The 25,906-nt window shown below is 47.0% G+C and overlaps 2 protein-coding genes across 4 annotated transcripts in view; one reads left to right on the top strand and one right to left on the bottom strand.

The window, feature by feature from the left end:
• Positions 1–25,906, top strand: part of LOC311139021 (low-density lipoprotein receptor-related protein 1-like) — a gene marked incomplete at its 5' end in the record, with an annotated part of 191,419 nt that overhangs the window by 139,431 nt on the left and 26,082 nt on the right. For all 3 annotated transcript variants that reach the window (XM_084173849.1, XM_084173850.1, XM_084173848.1), the window contains 33 exons: positions 120–254; positions 953–1,082; positions 2,001–2,127; positions 2,212–2,363; positions 2,707–2,831; positions 3,065–3,439; positions 9,136–9,325; positions 9,467–9,671; positions 9,794–9,986; positions 10,743–10,874; positions 11,088–11,216; positions 11,315–11,434; positions 11,551–11,664; positions 11,987–12,133; positions 15,902–16,024; positions 16,153–16,269; positions 16,433–16,561; positions 16,790–16,912; positions 18,184–18,324; positions 18,597–18,784; positions 18,964–19,147; positions 19,314–19,399; positions 19,517–19,636; positions 19,753–19,940; positions 20,175–20,380; positions 20,602–20,796; positions 20,898–21,046; positions 21,219–21,312; positions 21,417–21,653; positions 21,931–22,053; positions 22,209–22,334; positions 22,505–22,621; positions 25,707–25,813. In XM_084173849.1, the coding sequence (XP_084029975.1) occupies positions 120–254; positions 953–1,082; positions 2,001–2,127; positions 2,212–2,363; positions 2,707–2,831; positions 3,065–3,439; positions 9,136–9,325; positions 9,467–9,671; positions 9,794–9,986; positions 10,743–10,874; positions 11,088–11,216; positions 11,315–11,434; positions 11,551–11,664; positions 11,987–12,133; positions 15,902–16,024; positions 16,153–16,269; positions 16,433–16,561; positions 16,790–16,912; positions 18,184–18,324; positions 18,597–18,784; positions 18,964–19,147; positions 19,314–19,399; positions 19,517–19,636; positions 19,753–19,940; positions 20,175–20,380; positions 20,602–20,796; positions 20,898–21,046; positions 21,219–21,312; positions 21,417–21,653; positions 21,931–22,053; positions 22,209–22,334; positions 22,505–22,621; positions 25,707–25,813 (5,027 nt within the window). The remainder of the gene's footprint in view (positions 1–119; positions 255–952; positions 1,083–2,000; positions 2,128–2,211; positions 2,364–2,706; positions 2,832–3,064; positions 3,440–9,135; positions 9,326–9,466; positions 9,672–9,793; positions 9,987–10,742; positions 10,875–11,087; positions 11,217–11,314; positions 11,435–11,550; positions 11,665–11,986; positions 12,134–15,901; positions 16,025–16,152; positions 16,270–16,432; positions 16,562–16,789; positions 16,913–18,183; positions 18,325–18,596; positions 18,785–18,963; positions 19,148–19,313; positions 19,400–19,516; positions 19,637–19,752; positions 19,941–20,174; positions 20,381–20,601; positions 20,797–20,897; positions 21,047–21,218; positions 21,313–21,416; positions 21,654–21,930; positions 22,054–22,208; positions 22,335–22,504; positions 22,622–25,706; positions 25,814–25,906) is intronic.
• On the bottom strand, positions 4,104–6,585 carry LOC311139022 (somatostatin receptor type 5-like). Its single transcript, XM_084173851.1, has one exon. The coding sequence runs from the start codon at positions 5,631–5,633 to the stop codon at positions 4,623–4,625; it is 1,011 nt and encodes a 336-aa protein (XP_084029977.1). The 5' UTR covers positions 5,634–6,585; the 3' UTR covers positions 4,104–4,622.

The following is a 25,906-nucleotide window of genomic DNA, read 5'->3' as shown; positions in this document are numbered from 1 at the left end:
GCTGAATCTAGCCAGTATGATAGGCGCATTCCAAATGAACATGTGAATGAATGAGTATGATGGGTATAGTACATCTACTGTTCTGTACTGTACTGATGGCTCTCTCCTCTCCCCTCCAGATAATGACACTATCTACTGGGTGGACATGGGCCTAAGCACCATCAGCAGAGCTAAGAGAGACCAGACCTGGAGAGAAGACGTGGTCACTAACGGCATCGGCAGAGTGGAGGGCATCGCTGTGGACTGGATCGCTGGTGAGGCACACACACACACACACACATGCATGCATACATACAGACTCATACGCGCACATGTACAGACACGTGCGTACTATCTCATACTGTATACACACTCTCACACACACATTCAGCATCTGTCACAGACTCATGGCTGACACGCTTCACAGCCTTACAGAAGAGAGATGAGACTCATTCTGATCACGTCTTCACCTCTGCAAGGTGAGGGAGAGAAATACAGTCAGGGGGAGGGAGAAGCTAACAAAGAAGGAGAAAGAGCAACAGCGGAAGAGGGTTAGACCGAGGAGATGGGAAGAAGCCCAGATAGATAGGTACCTGTATAGCCCAGGTCACATGACATGGGTGTACAGAGCGAAGCCTTACTGCAGGATGAGTAATGAACACTGCAGCATTCCATCAGCCCTCTGAGGTTACGCTGGGAAACCCTGTTTACACCACAGCACCAAAACAATAACACAACATGACTGCATTCTCCATTTGCCTAGTTGTATTAAGTGTCATAAACAGTGAAAATGTATAGAACTTCATTTACATTTACAGTAACCTTCCACTACTTTATCAGTTACTCTTGTGGTTGATCCCATGTAATGTTGTTTTACTGTAAAGCATGTTGATTGTTTAAAATACACTGTTGTAAAAGTGTGGCTGGTTTGTATTGCTGTTGTATTATGTGTTGGTGCTCTGTCCCTCCATAGGGAACATCTACTGGACTGACCAGGGCTTTGATGTAATTGAGGTGGCCAGACTCAATGGCTCCTTCCGCTACGTGGTCATCTCCCAGGGCCTGGACAAGCCCCGCGCCATCACTGTCCACCCAGAGAAAGGGTGAGGACAGGGGGAAAATGGGGGGGAATTGACCTTATATTTGTATTTATTAGGGATCCCCTCTTCCTGGGGTCCAAACACATTAAGGCACTTACATTACATATAAAACAATACATCATATAACATTATTACACCACTACATATCTACAATACAAATAGTATAATACCACCATACAACAATATTATAATGTACATGTGTGTAGAGTGCGTGTGCTAGCGCTTGTGTGCGTATGCGTGTGTGTGTCTCTTCACAGGCCCCGCTGTTCCATAAGGTGTGTTTTTATGGTTTTTTCATCTGATTCTACTGCTTGCATCAGTTACCTGATGTGGAATAGAGTTCCATGTAGTCATGGCTCTATCTAGTGCTGTGCACCTCCCATAGTCTGTTCTGGACTTGGGGACTGTGAAGAGACCTCTGGTGGCATGTCTTGTGGGGTATGCATGGGTGTCTGAGCTGTGTGCCAGTAGTTCAGACAGACAGCTATGTGCATTCAGCTTGTCAACACTTCTTACAAAACAAGTAGTGATGAAGTCAGTCTCTCCTCCACTTTGAGCCATGAGAGATTGACATGCATATCATTAATGTTAGCTCCCTGTGTACTTTTAAGGGCCCGCCGTGCTGCCCTGTTCTGAGCCAATTGTAATTTTCCTAAGTCCCTCTTTGTAGCACCTGACCACAAGACTGAACAGTAGTCCAGGTGCGACAAAACTAGGGCCTGTAGGACCTGCCTTGTTGATAGTGTTGTTAAGAAGGCAGAGCAGCACTTTATTATGGACAGACTTCTCCCCATCTTAGCTATTGTTGTATCAATATGTTTTGACCACGACAGTTTACAATCCAGGGTTACTACAAGCTGTTTAGTCACCTCAACTGTTAAATGAGGGGAAAGTGACCTCTCTCTTACTCTGTGTGTACAGGTATCTGTTCTGGACAGAGTGGGGTCAGTACCCACGGATCGAGAGGTCTCGTCTGGACGGGTCTCAGAGAGCTGTACTAGTCAACGTCAGCATCAGCTGGCCTAATGGCATCTCCATAGACTACCGGGTACAGTATAACGCCCACACATATAACCACAACACACACACAAACATACACTGAACTCCCTGTCCTTGTGATGTGTGTGTGCAGGAGGGTCTTCTGTACTGGTGTGATGCTCGTACAGACAAGATAGAGCGTATCAACCTGGAGACGGGCGCGAACAGAGAGGTGGTGCTGGCTAACAACAACATGGACATGTTCTCTGTCTCGGTGTTTGAGAACTACATCTATTGGAGTGACAGGTCTGTCTCTGTATCGCTCTCTCACTCTCTTTCTCGCTGACATTCACTCCTCCACCTATTCATTGAGTCTATAATTAATTCACTCCCTCTCTCCATAATCTGTCACCTTGCTTCTCAGCTGTTGTCTCCCTCACTCTTTCTACACTGATGTCATGTCTCCCTCTCGCTTTCTGATATTCTTTTCCGCATTTATTTACTGTCACTAATTTATTCACTCACTCTTTCTCAATCGTCTTTCACCTTCCTTCTCAGCCGGTGTCTCCCGCACTCCTTCTTTAACTTAGTCTGTCTCTCTCCCTGATGTCATGTCTCTCTCTCTCTGTCTCTGTCTGACCTGTATCAGGACTCATGCCAATGGCTCCATAAAGAGGGGCAGCAAAGACAACGCTACAGATTCTGTGCCTCTGCGCACTGGCATCGGAGTACAGCTCAAAGACATCAAAGTGTTCAACAGGGCCCGGCAGCAAGGTGGGCAGTGTGTGGATGTGTTAGTTTAGAGAGTCTACTCAAAGATGATTTATAGGGGCAATAATGCTGTAAAGTTTGATAATACAGTTATTTGAGATCCCAAACCCATTGAAGAAGATTTTATTATTATTATACCATTTAATGTGTTATTTTTCATATTTGAATTATCTGCCGATTTATTGAGAGAAAAAAAGATCTACAGTGAATATTAAATATGTTTCCCCTCCACACAGGAACTAATGTGTGTAAGGATAACAACGGCGGCTGCCAGCAACTGTGTCTTTTCCGTGGCAACGCAGAACGTACATGTGCCTGTGCTCACGGCATGTTGGCCGAGGACGGACGGGGTTGCCGTGACTACGATGGCTACCTACTCTACTCGGAACGGACCATTCTAAAGAGCATTCACCTATCGGATGAAAACAACCTAAATGCTCCTATAAAACCGTTTGAGGATCCTGAACACATGAAGAACGTTATAGCTCTGACGTTTGACTACCGTGGAGGAGGAGGGAAAGGAGCCAATCGCATCTTCTTCAGTGACATCCACTTTGGAAACATCCAGCAGATCAATGATGATGGCTCGAACCGCAAGACGGTGGTGGAAAGTAGGTTATTCACCCGCCTCTCTATCCCCTCCTCTCTTATTCATACAATCGAAATAAGCATTTCGTTACACCTTTTATACCTTCTGTAAACTGTGTATGTGATGAATAACATTAGATAATTTTTTTTTTTGATCTGTTATCATCCACCTAATCCTATAGCAATCCATGTCCTCTTTTCCGTCATAACCCATACTCCATTGATTTACCCTGTTTTCAATTTACCCTGTTTTCAATGCTAATTGATAAGGCCAAGTGAATGTAGGTAAGCACTAGTTAATCAGGTTATTTGGCTGAAGTTTGAGGAATTTGATAAAACATTTTCCCTCTGTTAGACGGCTCTCTCTCCCTCCCATTCGTTAAGCATAATCTTTCATCCTTCTCTCCTCCTCATCCTCCTCTTCCTCCTCCTTCACTAAGAACAAACCCTATTTGGTGGTGATATACAGCAGACACCCAATGGGTAGCAGTCTCCAGGAAGAAACAGCTGGGGCTCAAACAACTTGTTTTGGACCTCCAACTGATAAACATGGCAGGAAAACCTAGTGGCCAACTATTATTTCTGAGAGTTCGGAAAACAATGTGGAAGTCTTTCATATCTACCTCATTTTGGGAACACACTGTACACAACAACATAAACCAGATTGAGGCACAGATAGACCTTCATTCTCTTTATCTCAGAAGAACATAACAGAAAGAAACAACAATCGGCTAAAGAATGGTAGTACTGTGTAAAATAGCTCACATCCTTTAAAAATCTATTTTTTTATTTTAATAAGCAGAAATGTATTTCTCCCGGATGTCTCTGTTCTCTGCCATGTCCCAGGAGGCCCTCTAGACAGAGGCCTTTGATTCTCAGTGTTCAGATCCTCCTTTTAGACTGTTGTCTCACAGTATGGAGGCTCTTTACTTCAAGTGCTGTCCCTCAATTGAACCTTGGCGCTCAAGAGCTGTATACTACAGCTTAGTGTGATAGTTGTGCACTGGAGTACCAGGAAGATTTGGGTAGAAATGGTTTTGTAGTTTAGTCCTGTAGAGTTGTTATTGTGACACTTTTTTGTTCTTCCCTCCAGCTCTCAGACAATAGATTTTCAGTTCCTATCCAGTTTGTCATGGACACAAAGCATAACCTTAGAGATTTAGATACATGTCCACCAATCCTGTATAGATGGGTCTGTTGTCACGGTTACGGACCCCCACTCCTGGCCCCTCTGCGACCCAGCTCCAGCAGGTCCTGTCTGAACTTCTGGGACATGAGGACATAGAGGATGGGGTTGGCCACGGTAGAGGAGGTGGCCATGAGGCGGGCGAACACACTGAAGGGCCCGTAGCGAGGTGATGACCCCGTGGCCCCATGGCTGCCTCCCCCCAGGAGGGCAAAGGTCAGGCCGTAGGAGGGCAGCCAGCACAGGGTAAAGGCCAGCACTAACAGGGCCGAGGTTTGGGTCACCTTCCGCTGGTATCGCTCCACTTGGGGCACCCGGCTGTCCCTCCGACTCCGCCACAAGAACAAGTAGATCCCGCCGTAGGCCACAGCGATGACGCCCAGTGGCAGGGCGAAGGACAGCAGGAAGTGGCAGGCGCCATAGGCCAGCTGGCCGTTGTGCGACAGGAAGTTGAAGCAAGCCAGGCCGTCGGGGTTGATGTGCCGGGCACCCACGGAGCGGAAGGCCAGCTGTGGGGCAGCCATGGCACAAGCGGGAAGCCAGAGAGCAGCGGAGGTCAGCGCCACGCGGCGAGGAGTAAGAAGGCGGTAGGCCTGGGTTGGCTCCACCACGGTCAGATACCGCGTCACGGCCAGGGCGGCCAGCGTGAAGGCACTAGCCGAGGAGCAGGCGGCGCCCAGGAAGCTCACCAGCCGACACAGGAAGTCCCCGAAGGGCCAGTGCTGCATCGCTATTGCGATGGTGTGGAAGGGCAGCATGGATAGAAGGAGGAGGTCGGCCGCACTCAGGGCCAGCAGGAGGGTGTCCGTCCCTGTCCCTGTCATGGTCCCCTGGTTGGGTTGACCTCCCGGACCTGCCCTTCTTCTACGACGACCACACAGGATGATCATCACCAAGGAGTGCCCCGTCACACCCAGCACCAGGATCAGGACATCCATCACTGGAACCAGGACCAGCTCCACACTGCCCACCACAGACTCCTCGTCACCAGAGCCACTGTCATTCCTCCACACAGATCCATAATCAGCCATGGAGAGGACAGACAGACCAGCCTTAAAGGGGCTTCTCCTTAGTCCTTACACTGAGCCTAGAGTTGATACAGTGAAGCAGTGATGACTGATGAGAAAAAATCATAGCCGCCAAATAATAGCAGCAAGATGACACTCCCATGGGTTGATATCTACCGGCTGTAAAAACTAGTCTTCTGCTTATGACTAATCAACTAGCCACTGATAACAAAGCGTGTGGGAGTTATTATTGAAACGGAGAGTCGATAACAACACTAAGGTGTGACATTAACAGGAACATTCAGCAGACATGACATTACATAGATTCTCAATGTTACTTCTTCTGACCATAACCACTCTGAAGTTGCCCTCCTGTCAGTTAGGATTCAATCGGTTTGTCTCGCTCAGTATTTCTCGCCATAGTCCAGAAACTCACAATATAAACTTTTTTTTTCTGCAAAGTGTTTACGTTTCCAAAAATAGTCCTTTGAAAGACTACTGATGAGTGACTATGTTACCAGTCACGTCATTGAGGTCTCCCACAATTCGAATCAAGCCTTTCTAGTCCTGGCAATCAGCTCTACCTTGGTCCTAGTCCCTCCAAAGAAAGGAGAGAACATAGACATCAGCCCCCCTCCGTTGACGTTTGAGATGCTATTGATTTAGCGTCTAGCTAGCCGCCGGGCTCTCCGTCTCTCCCCAGGACTCCTGCTATGTTCGTCTGACAGCCTCTGACAGTGGTGGCCGGCTGGGACTGTGTTGCTGAGCTCTAAACTCTCTGGATGGCTCTGTCTCCTGTCAGCTCACATCAGAAAGCCTCTGCATGACGCCTCAATCAGTCTTCTACTGCTAAGTCATCGACAGTCTGCCAATTCAAAGTCCACAGGAAGGAATCTCTGGAGAGATAGAGGGAGAGAAGGAGAGTGCTGTAGGAGAGGCAGGTATATGGGCTTGAAGGAAGAGGTGAATCACGGTAAATAACATGTGAACTCTGGACTGCTCTGTACTGTATGGCTTTGACAGTGACAACGCAAGAGGGATATGGGTTGGTCTGTTGTCAGTGGGAGGACCTGTTCAGGACAATCAAAGCCTTTCACAGAGTTTGACACACACACACACACACACACTGCCACCCTCTGTACTTGTTCATGTGACATTACAACTTGAAACATGAGAAATCAGGGTAATTGTTTACCTTTGCCCTGAGAGCAAACACTCAGCTGGAGTGCTGTGGTCTGTTATCACACCCAGATAAGTGCCATAAAACTCTTTGTGTGTGTGTGTGTTAGTATGAAAATGTATGCACTCACTAACTGTAAATCGCTCTGGATAAGAGCGTCTGCTAAATGACTAAAATGTAAAATGTAAATATGCGTGTGTGTGTGTGTGTGTGTCATTCCACCTCAAAAAGCACAAGAAAGAGGATTTCGACACCCACCATTCAGATTGTTCAGACATTTTTTCTGTATTTAGACAACAGATAAGATTAGCATTCCTGGAACATTATTTTGTTGAAATGTAATTTGATCTCTGAGAAATTAAACTAAACTTTGCCATTTTAATTTATAGGATTAATTTAATTTTCAATAAATATAGTACCTAACATCTGATTTGGACCATCATTCTTCCTAACAATGAGTTAGACATGAGGAATCCAATAAAATTATCAATAGCCACCCACAGACCACCCACGCCAATCCCACCCCAACAACCAGTATCAGTTCTCTATGTCTGACAAGTGGTATGGAGCTGCTGCTTGGAGTATTTCTTCTTCACAATGTATTTCCATTATGAGCAAAAGCAATTGGTTTTCTACCCAAAGTTGCAAAGAAAATGTGAGACGTTTAATAAACACTAGAGACCAGCAAAATGGATCAAAGGGTGTGGTGGCAGTAGCAGGAACAGCGGCATCTAGTGGGCAAAACCAGGTATTTCCACACTCATTTAATGGGATAGAATGCAAGCGACTTCAATGGCTAATTTCTCTGAAGAGGGGAACAAACATCACCAGATTCACAGGGAATACATTGCAAAGGTTGAAGAAGCAATATACAACAAAATAATGTTTCAGGAATGCTAATCTTATCGGTTTCTAACCACATAATTAATATCACCATCTGAGATGTTGGGTGACATGGCTTGCTGAAATGACATGGAATGACCCGTGTGTGTGTGTGTCTGTGTATGCGCGTGTGTGTGTGTGTGTGTGTATATGAAGCTCAGGATAAGAGGGTGAACTCTGTACATTTACCAAGAGCTCGTAAATTCAGCTCCTTTGTAAACTTCAACTGCTGCAGTCAGCATACAGGACAGAGATGGGCCTATACAGTAGAGATACACACAGGGAAGCCAGCATTAAAAGGTGTGAGGAAAGCGGAAACACGGATAGGAAAGTGTAGAGCCTTGCAGCCCGACAATTTATGATTTATTAAAAGCACAGAGGAGAGAGGAAATTGAGGGAGCAGATTTAGTGTTGCACTTCATCAATTTTTTAAAGCGTTGATTTATGAGAGTGGGAAACCAGAGGGAGTTGTTTTAATGTCGCACACCTGGGCTCTACACACTCCAGCTCTTAGGTCCTTAGCTCGGTCTCATTCAAAATCTCTCACAATACATTGCTAGCCAGTCCATGACTCATGTCTGTGGTGTTGAAATGGAGAGATGGAGGTGAAGTGCAAAGTGTCCCACCTTGTGTTGAACCTCCCAGAGACACTGGCCAGGCATGTGATGTACTTATTAGGTCATAACCGCTTCAGAAGAAGGCCTATTAAGTAATTCCAGTCCCTCTGTTTCTACTGGGATAACAAGCAGGTGACTATTAGTCTTTTTGGAACAATCAGTTGTGGTTGACCGTGGGGGTGTGTGTTGTGCGTAACTTGAAAGTGTCCTTGTCAGACTTTAAGAGTGTGTCTGTGTGTGTTTCTCCACCACCAGAGCACAGTGTGTTCCTCCATCTTGGCCAGCTCTCCCCTCCCCAGTCTCCTCTCGTCTGGACTGGCCTGAGCTGAGATGGGCTCAGCCAGTTACTCATTAGAAGGCTGTGAAGCACAAAAATGCTGTGAACCCTCCCAACTATCGATGAAAAAGAGCAATGGAAGGAAATATGCTGCTAGCTGTTAGCCATTTATGTTGTGACCTTTTGGAGAGCTGTTAGTTTGATGAAAGCCTTAGCTCACAGAGAGTTCTAGATCATTACCAGTGGCCTGTCGTGTCCTCAGTGAGTAGTCTCTGTACCTCCTCTGCTATGGCATCCAGCTCTACTCTGTCCGCCAGCTCTGTGCTACTGCCAGAGACCTGAGTCATGTCCTTTTAACACGCAACTGGGATTGACGTGGTATTTGCCTCTTCTCCTCCCTCCCTGTCTTTCTTTCCTTGCCCTTTTTTATTTTTCTCTCTCTCGCTGTCTCTACCTCTCTCTCTACCTCTCTCTCTCTACCTCTCTCTCTCTCTCTACCTCTCTCTCTCTCTCTACCTCTCTCTCTCTCTCTACCTCTCTCTCTCTCTCTCTACCTCTCTACCTCGTCAGACGTGGGTTCAGTAGAGGGCCTGGCGTACCACCGAGGCTGGGACACTTTGTACTGGACCAGCTATACCACCTCCACTATCACCCGCCACACGGTCAACCAGAGCCGCTGGGGTGCCTGGGACCGCAACACCGTGGTCACCATGTCTGGAGACGACCACCCCCGGGCCTTTGTACTGGACGAGTGTCAAGAGTGAGTGTCTCTTGGACCGTAATGGTCATAAATCGCACTGTTCCAATTGTGCCATTTGAATCAGAAGCCCATCCACTGTTGTGAACGTTTACACACATCTGCATTATATACTATAAGTTCCCTCGTGTTGTCACCCACCAGCCTGATGTTCTGGACCAATTGGAATGAACAGTCTCCCAGTATCATGCGTGCCACCCTGTCTGGTAACAATGTACTGGTGATCATCGGCAGTGACATCCGTACCCCCAACGGCCTGGCCATAGACCACCGCGCTGAGAAACTCTACTTCTCCGACGCCACCCTGGACAAGATCGAACGCTGCGAATATGATGGCAGCCGCCGCTACGTGAGTGACACTGGCACACATGCACACACACACTCGCAGATTACAGACGCAATAACCCACCCACATTCACGAAACACACTTGATGGTTCAACTGTTGTGTGTATCTCTGCTGCCCCCTATAGGTGGTGTTGAAGAATGAGCCAGTCCATCCGTTTGGTCTGGCGGTGTATGGAGACTACATATTCTGGACCGACTGGGTCCGCAGGGCTGTCCTCAGGGCCGACAAGTACGTGGGCGGTGACATGAAACTCCTCAGAGCCGACATCCCCCAGCAGCCAATGGGCATCGTCGCTGTGGCCAACGACACCAATAGCTGTGAGTTCTAAGGAAAAGAGGGTGTGGTTTGGGTGGAAGTGTTTTTTTAGGGCAGATAAAGGGGTGGGGGATTGGGGGGTTGGCGTGGGCAAGCAGAGTGGTACACATACCATTGGAGGCTGGTGGGAGGAGATATAGGAGGACATGCACATTTTAATGGCTGGAATGGAATAAATGGAACAGAGTCAAACATTGTTTCCATATCTTTGATACTGTCCTCCTATAGCTCCTCCCACCAGCCTCCTCTGACACACACCTTCACACACACTGCTGTGCCACCAAAGTTAATGAGGTTTAAGAAGTAATCAGTGTGACACAGCTGAGGGGAGCTCCATACACCTGGAGAATGAGACCACCTGAGACTCCACTGCCCCAATCTATCACCCTGTACACACACACTCCCCATCTTCTGCTCCAACAGTCTCATGCCACACACATTTCCTCGTCATCTCTCTAACCTCGTCCAGTTCAATTCACACTTGTTCATCTCACTGAGTTTTCAATCTCCCTCTATCACTTCAAATCAATGGCTCTGTCTTTCTCAACCACCCCCACACCCTCAACACCCACTATTCACTTCCCAGTTGCTTACCTCCTCCCCACTCTCAACACACACAGTGAACCTGTGGTAATTGCTGCAAATCCCATTTACACTGTGTCAGTTTATATTAGACACAAGTAGATGGAGAGTTGTGTTGTTCTCTGAACACTGTGTGTGTACGTGCGTGCTCTAACCCTCTCTCTTTCTCTGTGTAGGCGAGTTCTCTCTGTGTCGGGTGAACAACGGAGGTTGTCAGGACCTGTGTCTTCTGACCTCAGAGGGCAGGGTCAACTGTACTTGCCGTGGCAATGGCGAAAGGAAACTGCTGGAGGACAACACCTGCATCGGTGAGAAAGCGGGGGAAAGGGGGGATAGGGAAGGTTGGAGAAATGAGAGAACTAGGGCAAGGGGAGGGAGAGTGGATGAGGGCATTTTATCATGTCATTAAGGATGTAAGAACAGCCAATGGTGCTAGTTTTTCAATCCTACTTTGAAATGTTCAGCACTAAAACCATGTTTTTATAAAATCTGATGTTAAGTGTGTCTTTCCCCTTCCCCAGCCCTGAACACCACGTGCAGCAGTGTAGATGAGTTTGAGTGTGGGAACGGAGACTGTGTGAACTACACTCTGACCTGTGACGGCATGGCCCACTGCAAGGACAAGTCAGACGAGAAACAGTCCTACTGCGGTGAGTGACACCGACAGGGACATTCTTTTACATTACCACTATAAGCCATAATGTGACTAATGTTTCTAACATAATCTTTTCCTGCCCTTCGTCTTCAGCCAACCGGGTGTGTAAGAAGGGCTACAGGCGGTGTGTGAATGGCAGGTGTGTGGGACACAGCTCCTGGTGTAACGGACAGGACGACTGTGGAGACAACTCAGACGAACTCTTCTGCAACAGTAAGCAGGCTAGCTATCTCATGCAGTGGTGGTAGTTTGGGTTGATTTTCTATGGAAATGTTCTATATTTGTGTAGAGTTTGTCACCAGAGTAATGTGTGTCTGTGTCTGTTCCAGCCACCCTGTGCACGGCAGAGCAGTTCCAGTGCAGAGACGGAGGCTGCATCACAAACTCCAGCAAGTGTAACCAGATGGTGGACTGTGAAGACGCCAGCGACGAGATGAACTGCTGTGAGTCACCTTGGATGCCAGTCTAGTTTAAACTAAAGCTAACAATAGATTTAACTCGAACGAACCCAGACTTAACTCTTGACTAGACTCAACTCAAGACAGAACACAGACTAACCTTTAGACTAGACTCAACTAAACCTAACATCAGACGTAACTCTAATCCAGACTTAATTCTGGACCAGACTAACTCAGTCAACATTGCTCTGTCATAATGTATAATGTCACTTTACAGCTGTTAGATACGATGCTGAAGCTAATGAACTAAATGAGTTTAAACTGACTTTATAAGACTCACTGTGTAACCCCTGTCCCTGTCCACCAGCTACTGACTGTTCCAGCTACTTCCGCCTGGGGGTTAAGGGTGTGACCTTCCAGAAGTGTGAGTTCACCAGCCTCTGCTATGCATCCTCTTGGGTGTGTGACGGAGCCAACGACTGTGGAGACTACTCCGATGAGAGGAACTGCCCAGGTGAACACACACATGCGCACGCATGCACACACACACACACACACACACACACACACATAGACACAGCACACATGCCCAAACATAGATACACACTTAAAACACACACACAATAAGCTGCAACATCTCAAATGTTTTCAGACTTTTGTCCTTGTGGACTCTGATTCAGTGTATCTCATTAAGGCAGCAAGCTGCTAGGGGAGCCCCCAGAGTTCACATTAAAACACAAACATTTCGGCCTCCCGAGTGGCGCAGTGCTTGAGGTGTCACTACAGACCCGGGTTCGATCCCAGGCTGTGTCACAGCCGGCTGTGACTGGGAAGCCCATGAGGCGGCGCACAATTGACCCAGCGTCGTCTGGGTTTGGGGAGGGTTTGGCCGGCTGGGATTTCCTTGTCCCATCGTGCTCTAGCGACTCCTTGTGGCAGGCCGGGCGCCTGCAAGCTGACTTCGGTCGCCAGCTGGACAGTGTATCACAATTCTAGTGGGTCAGAAGTTTACATACACTAAGCAAATCAATCCCTGAACAACAGCAAAGGACCTTGTGAAGATGCTGGAGGAAACAGGTACAAAAGTATTTATATCCACAGTAAATCAAGTCCTATATCGACATAACCTGAAAGGTCGCTCAGCAAGGAAGAAGCCACTGCTCCAAAACCGCCATAAAAAAGCCAGACTACGGTTTGCAACTGCAAGTACAACAAAGTCAAGGTATTGGAGTGGCCATCACAAAGCCCTGACCTCAAGCCTATAGAAAATGTGTTTGCAGAACTGAAAAAGCGTGTGTGAGCAAGGAGGCCTACAAACCTGACTCAGTTACACCAGCTCTGTCAGGAGGAATGGGCCAAAATTCACCCAACTTATTGTTGGAAGCTTGTGGAAGCCTACCCGAAACAAGTTAAACAATTTAAAGGCAATGCTACCAAATACTAATTGAGTGTATGTAAACTTCTGACCCACTGGGAATGTGATGAAAGAAATAAAAGCTGAAATAAATCATTCTCTCTACTATTATTCACATTCTTAAAATAAAGTGGTGATCCTAACTGACCTAAAACAGGGAGGATTAAATGTCAGGAATTGTGAAAAACTGAGTTTAAATGTATTTGGCTAAGGTGTATGTAAACTTCTGACTTCAACTGTACGTACTGTGTGTGTGTGTATATATAGTACCAGTCAAAAGTTTGGACACACCTACTCATTCAGGGGTTTTTCTTTATTTTTACTATTTTCTACATTGTAGAATAATAGTGAAGACATCAAAACTATGAAATAACACATATGGAATCATGTAGTAACCAAGTCGTTACTCCAGCCACCCTAGTCGTACACTGTTCTCTCTGCTACCGCACGGCAAGCGGTACCGGAGCGCCAAGTCTAGGTCCAAAAGGCTTCTCAACAGCTTCTACCCCCAAGCCATAAGACTCCTGAACAGCTAATCATGGCTACCCGGACTATTTGCACTGCCCCCCCACCCCCACCCCATCATTTTACGCTACTGCTACTCTGTTAATTATTTATGCATAGTCACTTTAACTCTACCCACATGTACATATTACCTCAACTAGCCGGTGCCCCCGCACATTGACTCTGCACCGGTACCCCCCTGTATATAGCCTCCCTACTGTTATTTTATTTTACTTCTGCTCTTTATTTCTCAACACTTTTTTGTTGTTGTTTTATTTAACTTGTTTATTAAAAAATAAATTCATTGTTGGTTAAGGGCTGTAAGTAAGCATTTCACGGTAATGTCTACACCTGTTGTATTCGGCGTATATAAATACAATTTGATTTGATCTCACAAAGACATTGCGGTTGGAACCAAAAATCTCAAATTTGGACTCATCAGACCAAAGGACAGATTTCCACATTGCTCGTGTTTCTTGGCCCAAGCAAGTCTCTTCTTCTTATTGGTGTCCTTTAGTAGTGGATTCTTTGCAGCAATTCGATCTGATTCACACGGTCTCCTCTGAGCAGTTGATGTTGAGATGTCTGTTACTTGAACTCTGTGAAGCATTTATTTGGGCTGCAATTTCTGAGGCTGGTAACACTAATGAACTTATCCTCTGCAGCAGAGGTAACTCTGGGTCTTCCTTTCCTGTGGCGGTCCTCATGAGAGCCAATTTCATCATTGCGACTGCACTTGGAGAAACGTTCAAAGTTCTTGACATTTTCCGGATTTACTGACCTTCATGTCTTAAAGTAATGATGGACTGTCGTTTCTCTTTGCTTATTTGAGTTGTTTTACCATAATATGGACTTGGTCTTTTACCAAATAGGGCTATCTTCTGTATTCCACCCCTACCTTGTCACAACACAACTGATTGGCTCAAACACGTTAAGAAGGAAAGAAATTCCACAAATTAACTTTTTAAGAAGGCACCCCTGTTAATTGAAATGCATTCCAGGTGACTACCTCATGAAGCTGGTTGAGAGAATGCCAAGAGTGTGCAAAGCTGTCATCAAGGCAAAGGGTGGCTTTTTGAAGAATCTCAAATATAAAATATATTTTGATTTGTTTAACACGTTTGTGGTTACTACATGATTTCATATGTGTTATTTCATAGTTTTGATGTCTTCACCACTGTTGTACAATGTAGAAAATAGTAAAAATAAAGAAAAATCCTTGAATGAGTAGGTGTGTCCAAACTTTTGACTGGTACTATATGTATATAAACAAGTTCAATCCGATGATGCTGTGACACACCGCCCCAGACCATGACGGACCTTCCACCTCCAAATCGATCCCGCTCCAGAGTACAGGCCTCGGTGTAACGCTCATTCCTTCGACGATAAACGCGAATCCGACCATCACCCCTGGTGAGACAAAACTGTGACTCGTCAGTGAAGAGCACTTTTTGCCAGTCCTGTCTGGTCCAGCGACGGTGGGTTTGTGCCCATAGGTGACGTTGTTGCTGGTGATGTCTGGTGAGGACCTGCCTTACAACAGGCCTACAAACCCTCAGTCCAGCCTCTTTCAGCCTATTGCGGACAGTCTGAGCACTGATGGAGGGATTGTGCGTTCCTGGTGTAACTCTGGCAGTTGTTGCCATCCTGTACCTGTCCCGCAGGTGTGATGTTCGGATGTACCGATCCTGTGCAGGTGTTACACATGGTCTGCCACTGCGAGGACGATCAGCTGTCTATCCTGTCTCCCTGTAGCGCTGTCTTAGGCTTCTCACAGTACGGACATTGCAATGTATTGCCCTGGCCACATGTGCAGTCCTCATGCCTCCTTGCAGCATGCCTAAGGCACGTTCACGCAGATGAGCAGGGACCCTGGGCATCTTTCTTTTGGTGTTTTTCAGAGTCAGTAGAAAGGCCTCTTTAGTGTCCTAAGTTTTCTTAACGACCGTTCCACAGGTGCATGTTCATTAATTGTTTATGGTTCATTGAACAAGCATGGGAAACAGTGTTTAAACCCTTTACAATGAAGATCTGTGAAGTTATTTGGATTTTTACGAATTATCTTTGAAAGACAGCGTCCTGAAAATGGGACTTTTCTTTTTTTTGCTGAGTTTATATATATACACACACACACACTACGGACTCCGACATTGCTCATCCTAATATTTATGTATATTTCTTAATTCCATTCTTTTAATTTTAGATTTGTGTGTATTGTTGTGAATTGTTAGATATTACTGCACTGTTGGAGCTAGGAACACAAGCATTTCACTACACCCGCAATAACATCTGCTAAATATGTGAATGCAACCAATAAAGTTTGATTTGATTAACCATTGTCTGTCCGTTCTATTTGTCGAGCAGAACGGAGGAAGACCAAGTGTCCTGCTTCATTCTTTGCGTGTCCTAGTGGTCGCTGTATCCCTATGAGCTGGACCTGCGACAAGGAGAACGACTGTGAGAACGGAGCTGACGAGACACACTGTGGTCAGTTCAGCTCAGATGGCTTTTTACTGGACTGCTAATCACTGTAGTCTTTCACCACACATTTCTGACAGATTGTCTTTCTCTTCATTGCATCTCTCTCGCTCTCTCTCGCTCACGCTCTCTTTTAGATAAGTTCTGCTCGGCCAGCCAGTTTGAATGCAGTAACCACCGCTGTATCCCCAACCGTTGGGTGTGTGACGGCGCTGACGACTGTGGTGATGGGACTGACGAGGGCAGCAAGTGCAGTGAGTGCGATTCACGCCACACATACACAATCTCTAACAGGGAGGTCACTTATTTGGAAATACTAGACTAATTCAAAACGAATGCACACAAAAGTAATTCCCTTGCCCCATATCTGTCTCCCCTCCTTCCCACCTCCCCACACCTCTCCTCCTCTCCTGACAGAGAATAAGACGTGTAGTCCACATGCCTTCCAGTGTCCTGGCTCTCATGTGTGTGTCCCCCAGCACTGGAAGTGTGACGGGGACAAGGACTGTCCTGACGGGGTGGATGAGAGTGTCAAGGCTGGATGTGGTGAGTAGTGGATCAGTCAGAGGAGGATTATTGACTTATTGAATAGATATATCTTTACCTATGGAAGTATGGGAGATGTTACTTACCCCATACAATGTTAAGCGATTTGAGTTTAACAGAAGTTTTTATGAAATCATTATCAAATAATTACTTGCTGGTATACAGATTATTTTCATAATGCAGTACCTTATTGACTAACTAATGTCCCTCTGTCTGTCTGTGTGTCAGTGTTCAACAACACCTGTGATGAGAATGAGTTCATGTGTCAGAACAGACAGTGCATCCCCAAGCACTTTGTGTGTGATCATGACAAAGACTGCAGTGACGGCTCTGACGAGTCCCTAGAGTGTGGTGAGTGGATGACCCCTGACCCCTGTTGGGTAACCCCTCTTACACTCACACACTATCATGGTATCATTGTGTTAATCCTTAAACATTTGGAATGCATATTCTATTTTCATGAGACACTACATGACCTGCTCGTCGAACATCTCATTCCAAAATCTTTCCACTAGATAGATGTTGGAACATTGCTGCGGTGACTTGTTTCCATTCAGCCACAAGAGCATTAGTGAGGTCGAACACTGATGTTGGGCGATTAGGCCTGGCTCGCAGTTGGCGATCCAATTCATCCCAAAGGTGTTCGATGGGGTTGAGGTCAGGGCTCTGTGCAGGCCAGTCAAGTTCTTCCACATCGATCTTGACAAACCATTTCTGTATGGACCTCGCTTTGTGCACGGGGGAATTGTCATGCTGAAACAGGAAAGGGCCTTCCCCAAACTGTTGCCACAAAGTTGGAAGCACAGAATCGTCTAGAATGTAATTGTATGCTGTAGCGTTAAGATTTCCCTTCACTGGAACTAAGGGGCCTAGCCCGAACCATGAAAAACAGCCCCAGACAATGATTCCTCCTCCACCAAACTTTACAGTTGGCACTATGCAGTCGGGCAGGTATCGTTCTCCTGGCATCCGCCAAACCCAGATTTGCCAGATGGTGAAGCATGATTCATCACTCCAGAGAACGCGTTTCCACTGCTCGAGTCCAATGGCGGCAAGCTTTACACCACTCCAGCCGACGCTGACGTTGCTTCCAGAGGCAGTTTGGAATGGGGTAGTGAGTGTTGCAACCGAGGACAACCGATTTGTACGCGCTTCAGCACTCGGCGGTCCCGTTCTGTGAGCTTGTGTGGCCTACCACTTCGCGGCTGAGCCATTGTTGCTCCTAGACGTTTCCACTTCACAATAACACCACTTACAGTTGACCGGGGCAACTCTAGCAGGGCAGAAATTTGATAAACTGACTTGTTGGAAAGGTGGCATCTTATGACAGTGCCACGTTGAAAGTCACTGAGCTCTTCAGTAAGGCCATTCTGTCAGCAGCGGGTGTGGCTGAAATAGCCGAATCCACTAATTTGAAGAGATGTCCACATACTTTTGTGTGTATGTATGTATGTATGTATGTATGTATGTATGTGTATGTGTATGTGTATGTATATATATATATATATATATATATATATATATATAGTGTATATAGTGTATGTGATAGGCCTAATAGTGACATAACTGTAAAAAATAAAATGTAATTATACAACCAACCAATCACCCGTCTCTCCTTCCAGAGTACCCTACGTGTGGGCCCAATGAGTTCCGCTGTGCCAACGGCCGTTGCCTCATCCAGAGCTCCTGGGAGTGTGACGGAGAGTTTGACTGTCACGACCGCTCTGACGAAGCCCCCAAGAACCCCCACTGCAACGGCCCAGGTTAGAGACACACACACACACACACACACACACACACACACACACACACACAGATGGTGCTAACTGTCTATTTTCTCTGGGGCCTAAGAGATTTCCATCTCAGCCCACTATTTGCAAGGAATTTTAAGGGATTTCAAAAATCCCTGCTAAATTGCTAAATTGGATTTAGTCCAATGTGTGAGCGAAGTCCCCTCTTCCTTAGATATTCACTCTCTTTTCTCCTCTTCCTGACCCACCGTCCTCCAATCTGTCCTCCCCTCTGTCCAAAACAGAGAAGAAATGTAACGACACGGTGTACGCTTGCGGTAACGGGAACTGTGTCAATGAGACACTGCTGTGTGACCGGAATGATGACTGCGGTGACGGCACTGACGAGCTCAACTGCTTCATCAATGAGTGTCTGAACAGCAAGCTCAGCGGCTGCTCCCAGCTCTGTGAGGACCTCAAGATAGGCTTCAAGGTAAGGATGCACCTACACCTGGAGAGCTTCTGCTAAATAAATAGTTAACGGTGATGACTGTTAATCTGTAGTCATTGCCATGTTATATTGTCAACTACGTAACAACTATTGTCGGAAAGGTTAACCATTATGTACTAGTACACACAGCCTTACGTCTCCTCTCCTGTGTGGCCGTGCAGTGCAGATGCCACCCTGGCTTCCGCCTGAAGGATGATGGGAAGACGTGCGTGGACATAGACGAGTGTACGACTAGCTACCCCTGCACCCAGCGCTGCATCAACACCCATGGATCCTTCCACTGTCTATGTGTGGAGGGCTTCCAGCTCAGCCCCAGTGACCCCACCATCTGCAAGTCCACCTCTGGTAAGAGCTGGTGGAGGGGGGTATGAGGTGGTAAGACCTGGAGGGGTGGATGGGGGTGAGAGGAGGAGTGGAGCTCTACCTACTCTGACTGTTGTATAAATGTGTAAGGAGGGCCTGAAGTTGAGCTTGATGACCTTATCTTCCAAAAAATCCTTATTTTGTCCAGAGGAGGAGCCCTTCCTGATCTTTGCCAACCGTTACTACCTAAGGAAACTCAACCTGGATGGTTCCAACTACACCCTGCTCAAACAGGTGAGACTGGAGCCTCAACACCTCATAGGCCTACAACAGGTGGAAATACCACATTGCTCCATATAACAATCACGCTATGTTTGATCACTTCTCTCCCATTGTGTGTGTGTGTATTAGGGCCTGAACAACGCGGTGGCGCTGGACTTTGACTACAGACAGCAGATGATCTACTGGACAGACGTGACCACTCAGGGCAGCATGATCCGACGCATGCACATCAACGGCAGCGACGTACAGGTCAGTGTGGCTCCATTATCTCTTTACCTCTTAGAAATATACAACATTTGATTGGTAGCATACATTTAGTTGCATGTGGGGAACTGAACCGTAATTTCTGATTGGCTCTTTGGCAGGTCCTTCACCGCACGTCTCTTAGCAACCCTGATGGTCTGGCTGTTGATTGGGTGGGAGGGAACCTGTACTGGTGTGACAAGGGGCGGGACACCATCGAGGTGTCCAAGCTGAACGGGGCCTACCGGACGGTCCTGGTCAACACCGGTCTGAGGGAACCACGCGCTGTGGCGGTCGACGTACGAAACGGGTACAAACATAGCTATAAATAACAAGCAGGAATCATATTCTCTTATTTTCTCTTTGAGTGCTGCTCAAATATTGTATATAGCATTTCAAATGTTGAGTATAGCATTGATTATTTTACTTCAAGAGAGACTGGCATTGATCCTCACTTTGCTGAGAATGTAGTGTGATATTATGACCACTCACATGGGTGTTCTGAGTGGTTCTGAAGCCTCACACTGAGCTGTGTCCCTGCCAGGTACCTGTACTGGTCCGACTGGGGTGACAACCCCCACATAGGGAGGATAGGGATGGATGGCGCCAACAGGACTGTGATTGTAGAGGACAGGATCACCTGGCCCAACGGCCTCACTCTGGACTTCATCAACGACCGTATCTACTGGGCCGACGCCAGAGAGGACTACATAGAGTTTGCCAGCCTGGACGGGACCAACCGACACACTGGTAACGCACTCTGTCATACAACACGCACATTTTGATATGTATTACATTTACATTTACGTCATTTAGCAGACGCTCTTATTGATATTACAACACACACAATGAAACGGAAGACGGATACACTATACACACCACATACTCATCAGTAAATACATCACTGTTGGCGGACTTCCTGCTTGTTTCTGACGTGTGTCTGTTTCTCTGTGTGCTTCCCCACCCTGCAGTGTTAAGCCAGGACATCCCCCACATCTTTGCCATGACTCTGTTTGAGGAGTACATCTACTGGACCGACTGGGAGACCAAGTCCATCAACAGGTGTCACAAAACCCTGGGCACCAACAAGACCATGCTGATCAGTACCCTGCACCGGCCCATGGACATCCACATCTACCACCCTTACCGCCAGCCAGAGGGGATGAGTAAGTCTACTGTTACCGCCACCTAAACACCCTGTCACGTATCGATGTGTGCTTGCACTCCTCTCACCTGGGCCTATTGTGTGTGATTGGTTGACCCACAGTGGCCAACCACCCGTGTCAGACCGATAACGGAGGATGCAGTAACCTGTGCCTGCTGTCGCCTGGTGGGGGGTACAAGTGTGCCTGTCCTACTAACTTTTACCTGGCCAGTGATGGGAGACGGTGTATGTCCAACTGCACTGCCAGTCAGGTGAGTTTAGCCAACTCGTCTGTTTCATGATGTTGTGTGAATAGTGTCATTCTCTGCCTTTATGTGCTCAGAATTATTCTTTCTCTCTCTCTCTTCCCCCACAATCTCTTTCTTTCTCTTTCCCTCTTCCTCTCCATCCTCCCTCTCTTCCTCCCTCCCTCTCTCCCTGCAGTTTGTGTGTAAGAATGACAAGTGCATTCCGTTCTGGTGGAAGTGTGACACAGAGGATGATTGTGGGGACCGGTCAGACGAGCCTACGGAATGCCGTGAGTGACAGACAGTCCTAGTCCATGAACACTATCTATCATAGCTGCACTGTACTAAAGTCCTGGTTGACTGATGTTGAGTTGTATTTGGTATACCCCTGTAGCTGAGTTCAAGTGCAGGCCCGGCCAGTTCCAGTGTGGTACAGGTATCTGTACCAACCCAGCCTACATCTGTGATGGAGACAACGACTGCCAGGACAACTCTGATGAGGCCAACTGTGACATCCATGTCTGTCTACCTAGTCAGTTTAAGTGTAGCCACCCCAGCCGCTGTATCCCTGGGATCTTCCGCTGTAACGGCCAGGACAACTGTGGAGAGGGGGAGGACGAGATGGACTGCCGTGAGTAGACTGCTTTTCCTACAGTATTGGCTTGTATGGAGGGGTTAAAGACAGGGAATATGGAGGATATCCTACTTCTAGTATACTGCACCAACTTCTAGTCTTTTCAAATCAGTGTTTTTGTGTTCTTTTCGGCCTACCATGTTTTCTACGCACATTGAAATGTATAATTTAATTCATTTGAAATGTATGTTTACAAAGACTAGGAGAGAAAGCCATGCATCATATACGGATATTGGTAAGTGACGGTCTACTCTCTCCTTTCTGTCCCATGCAGCGGAGGTGACTTGTGCCCCTAACCAGTTCCAGTGTGCCATCACCAAGCGCTGTATCCCCCGTGTCTGGGTGTGTGACAGGGACAACGACTGTGTGGACGGATCTGACGAGCCTGCCAACTGCAGTAATGATCCACTCTCCTGTCACATCCAGCATCTTTCTCCCTTCTCCTTGACTCCTCTCCTCTCCCCTTTCTCACCTCCCTCCCTTCTCTTTCTATCTCCCTTCATTTTATTCTCTCTCTGATCTCTAACATCCCCCTTCCCTCTCCCCCTCCAGCCCAGATGACGTGTGGCGTGGATGAGTTCCGCTGCAAGGACTCTGGTCGCTGCATCCCGGCCCGATGGAAGTGTGACGGAGAGGACGACTGTGGAGACGCATCAGACGAACCCAAGGAGGAGTGTGGTGAGTGATGGAGGGAGGAATGAAGGGTTGGAGGTAGAGATTGAGATGGTGGGATAGGAATGGAGAGATTGCCAAGCATCTTTTGTGTTGTGTTTTACATAATTGTATATATTGAAATATCTGTTTATAATTTCTACTTTGACTGTATACTGTATATGTTGTGTCCTCAGATGAGAGGACATGTGAGCCGTACCAGTTCCGGTGTAAGAACAACCGTTGTGTCCCGGGTCGTTGGCAGTGTGACTATGACAATGACTGTGGCGACAACTCTGATGAGGACAAGTGTGGTAGGTCCCCTCTGTCCTGTCCAGTCTGTGATGCCAGGGCTAGTGCTCCTGTCTCCTGTCTCTTCTCACTATGGGGAGATTAGAGCTACAGAATATATGTGTATTTCATTTGTACATGATGCCTTCTTTCACTGTATGGGTTCAGCTACATCTGTTCCCCAAACAGATAATTTAATCGTTTTTAAAGGTACAGTGGGGAAAAAAAGTATTTAGTCAGCCACCAATTGTGCAAGTTCTCCCACTTAAAAAGATGAGAGAGGCCTGTAATTTTCATCATAGGTACACGTCAACTATGACAGACAAAATGAGGGAAAAAAATCCTGAAAATCACATTGTAGAATTTTTTTATGAATTTATTGGCAAATTATGGTGGAAAATAAGTATTTGGTCAATAACAAAAGTTTCTCAATACTTTGTTATATACCCTTTGTTGGCAATGACACAGGTCAAACGTTTTCTGTAAGTCTTCACAAGGTTTTCACACACTGTTGCTGGTATTTTGGCCGATTGCAGATTTCCTCTAGAGCAGTGATGTTTTGGGGCTGTCGCTGGGCAACACAGACTTTCAACTCCCTCCAAAGATTTTCTATGGGGTTGAGATCTGGAGACTGGCTAGGCCACTCCAGGACCTTGAAATGCTTCTTACGAAGCCACTCCTTCGTTGCCCGGGCGGTGTGTTTGGGATCATTGTCATGCTGAAAGACCCAGCCACGTTTCATCTTCAATGCCCTTGCTGATGGAAGGAGGTTTTCACTCAAAATCTCACGATACATGGCCCCATTCATTCTTTCCTTTACACGGATCAGTCGTCCTGGTCCCTTTGCAGAAAAACAGCCCCAAAGCATGATGTTTCCACCCCAATGCTTCACAGTAGGTATGGTGTTCTTTGGATGCAACTCAGCATTCTTTGTCCTCCAAACATGACGAGTTGAGTTTTTACCAAAAAGTTCTATTTTGGTTTCATCTGACCATGTGACATTCTCCCAATCCTCTTCTGGATCATCCAAATGCACTCTAGCAAACTTCAGACGGGCCTGGACATGTACTGGCTTAAGCAGGGGGACACGTCTGGCACTGCAGGATTTGAGTCCCTGGCGGCGTAGTGTGTTACTGATGGTAGGCTTTGTTACTTTGGTCCCAGCTCTCTGCAGGTCATTCACTAGGTCCCCCCGTGTGGTTCTGGTGATCATTTTGACCCCACAGGGTGAGATCTTGTGTGGAGCCCCAGATCGAGGGAGATTATCAGTGGTCTTGTATGTCTTCCATTTCCTAATAATTGCTCCCACAGTTGATTTCTTCAAACCAAGCTGCTTACCTATTGCAGATTCAGTCTTCCCAGCCTGGTGCAGGTCTACAATTTTGTTTCTGGTGTCCTTTGACAGCTCTTTGGTCTTGGCCATAGTGGAGTTTGGAGTGTGACTGTTTGAGGTTGTGGACAGGTGTCTTTTATACTGATAACAAGTTCAAACAGGTGTCATTAATACAGGTAACGAGTGGAGGGCAGAGGAGCCTCTTAAAGAAGAAGTTACAGGTCTGTGAGAGCCAGAAATCTTGCTTGTTTGTAGGTGACCATATACTTATTTTCCACCATAATTTGCAAATAAATGCATAAAAAATCCTACAATGTGATTTTCTGGTTTTTTTTCCCTCAATTTGTCTGTCATAGTTGACGTGTACCTATGATGAAAATTACAGGCCTCTCTCATCTTTTTAAGTGGGAGAACTTGCACAATTGGTGGCTGACTAAATACTTTTTTCCCCCACTGTACACTGTTGATTGTTTGTGTATGTGTGTTCACTCAACTGCGCTGAACATTCAAGATTTTGATTTCCATTGCTTTGATTTTACTTTGTGACCATTTGCACATCTCACATCATCTCATGTTTATTCTGCATTTCACACTGGCCTGTTGACGTGGTTTAGAGGTAGGTGTCTTCACTATCAGCACGACCACCCCAACACTCCCAATCTACTCAAGCCCCAAGTGTCTTGTCTACAGTAACTATCCTATTGCCATTAGGGGGAAAAAATATACACAAAACATTTAAAAAGTAGATTTGCTCCTTGACTCCTTCTTAAAAAGTGTGCTTACGCTATCCAGACTAAGCTCCTTTCCAATCCCACTAGCCCTTTTAGCCCCTCCCCCTCCTGGTGTAACATGTGACCCAGTGTACTCCCATTCCCCCATCCTTTGATATGTCCCTCGCTACCAGTCTTTTTCTCCTATCTTTACAGCCATTTTACCCTCATGACATACATCTGTGTCTGGAAGTTCTTATTATTTTCCACACCCCTAAATCTCTCCTCCCTCTCTACTCACCTCTCCTCCCTCTCTACTCACCTCTCCTCCCTCTCTACTCACCTCTCCTCCCTCTCTCCTCACCTCTCCTCCCTCTCTACTCACCTCTCCTCCCTCTCTCCTCACCTCTCCTCCCTCTCTCCTCACCTCTCCTCACCTCTCCTCACCTCTCCTCCCTCTCTACTCACCTCTCCTCCCTTTCTCCTCACCTCTCCTCCCTTTCTCCTCACCTCTCCTCCCTCTCTCCTCACCTCTCCTCACCTCTCCTCCCTCTCTCCTCACCTCTCCTCCCTCTCTCCTCACCTCTCCTCCCTCTCTACTCACCTCTCCTCCCTCTCTACTCACCTCTCCTCCCTCTCTACTCACCTCTCCTCCCTCTCTACTCACCTCTCCTCCCTCTCTACTCACCTCTCCTCCCTCTCTACTCACCTCTCCTCCCTCTCTACTCACCTCTCCTCCCTCTCTCCTCGCTCTCTCCTCACCTCTCCTCACCTCTCCTCCCTCTCTCCTCACCTCTCCTCACCTCTCCTCCCTCTCTCCTCACCTATCCTCCCTCTCTACTCACCTCTCCTCCCTCTCTACTCACCTCTCCTCCCTTTCTCCTCACCTCTCCTCCCTTTCTCCTCACCTCTCCTCCCTCTCTACTCACCTCTCCTCCCTCTCTCCTCACCTCTCCTCACCTCTCCTCCCTCTCTCCTCACCTCTCCTCCCTCTCTACTCACCTCTCCTCCCTCTCTCCTCACCTCTCCTCCCTCTCTACTCACCTCTCCTCTCTTTCCCTTCAGTGCCGAGGCAGTGTTCAGAGAGTGAGTTTTCCTGTACCAACGGTCGCTGCATCGCCGGGAGGTGGAAGTGTGATGGAGACCATGACTGTGCTGATGGATCAGACGAGGTACAGTGACACTGTTATTAAAAATAGAGTAAAATGACTCGCAACAAATTAATGGAAAGTGAAAACTTCCTCACTGTTCTATGCTCCCAAACA

The sequence above is a fragment of the Coregonus lavaretus genome (assembly GCF_964263955.1).
Source record: "Coregonus lavaretus genome assembly, chromosome: 12".
In the NCBI taxonomy this organism is placed as follows: Eukaryota; Metazoa; Chordata; class Actinopteri; order Salmoniformes; family Salmonidae; genus Coregonus; species Coregonus lavaretus.
This window is presented reverse-complemented; position numbering and strand designations above follow the sequence as displayed.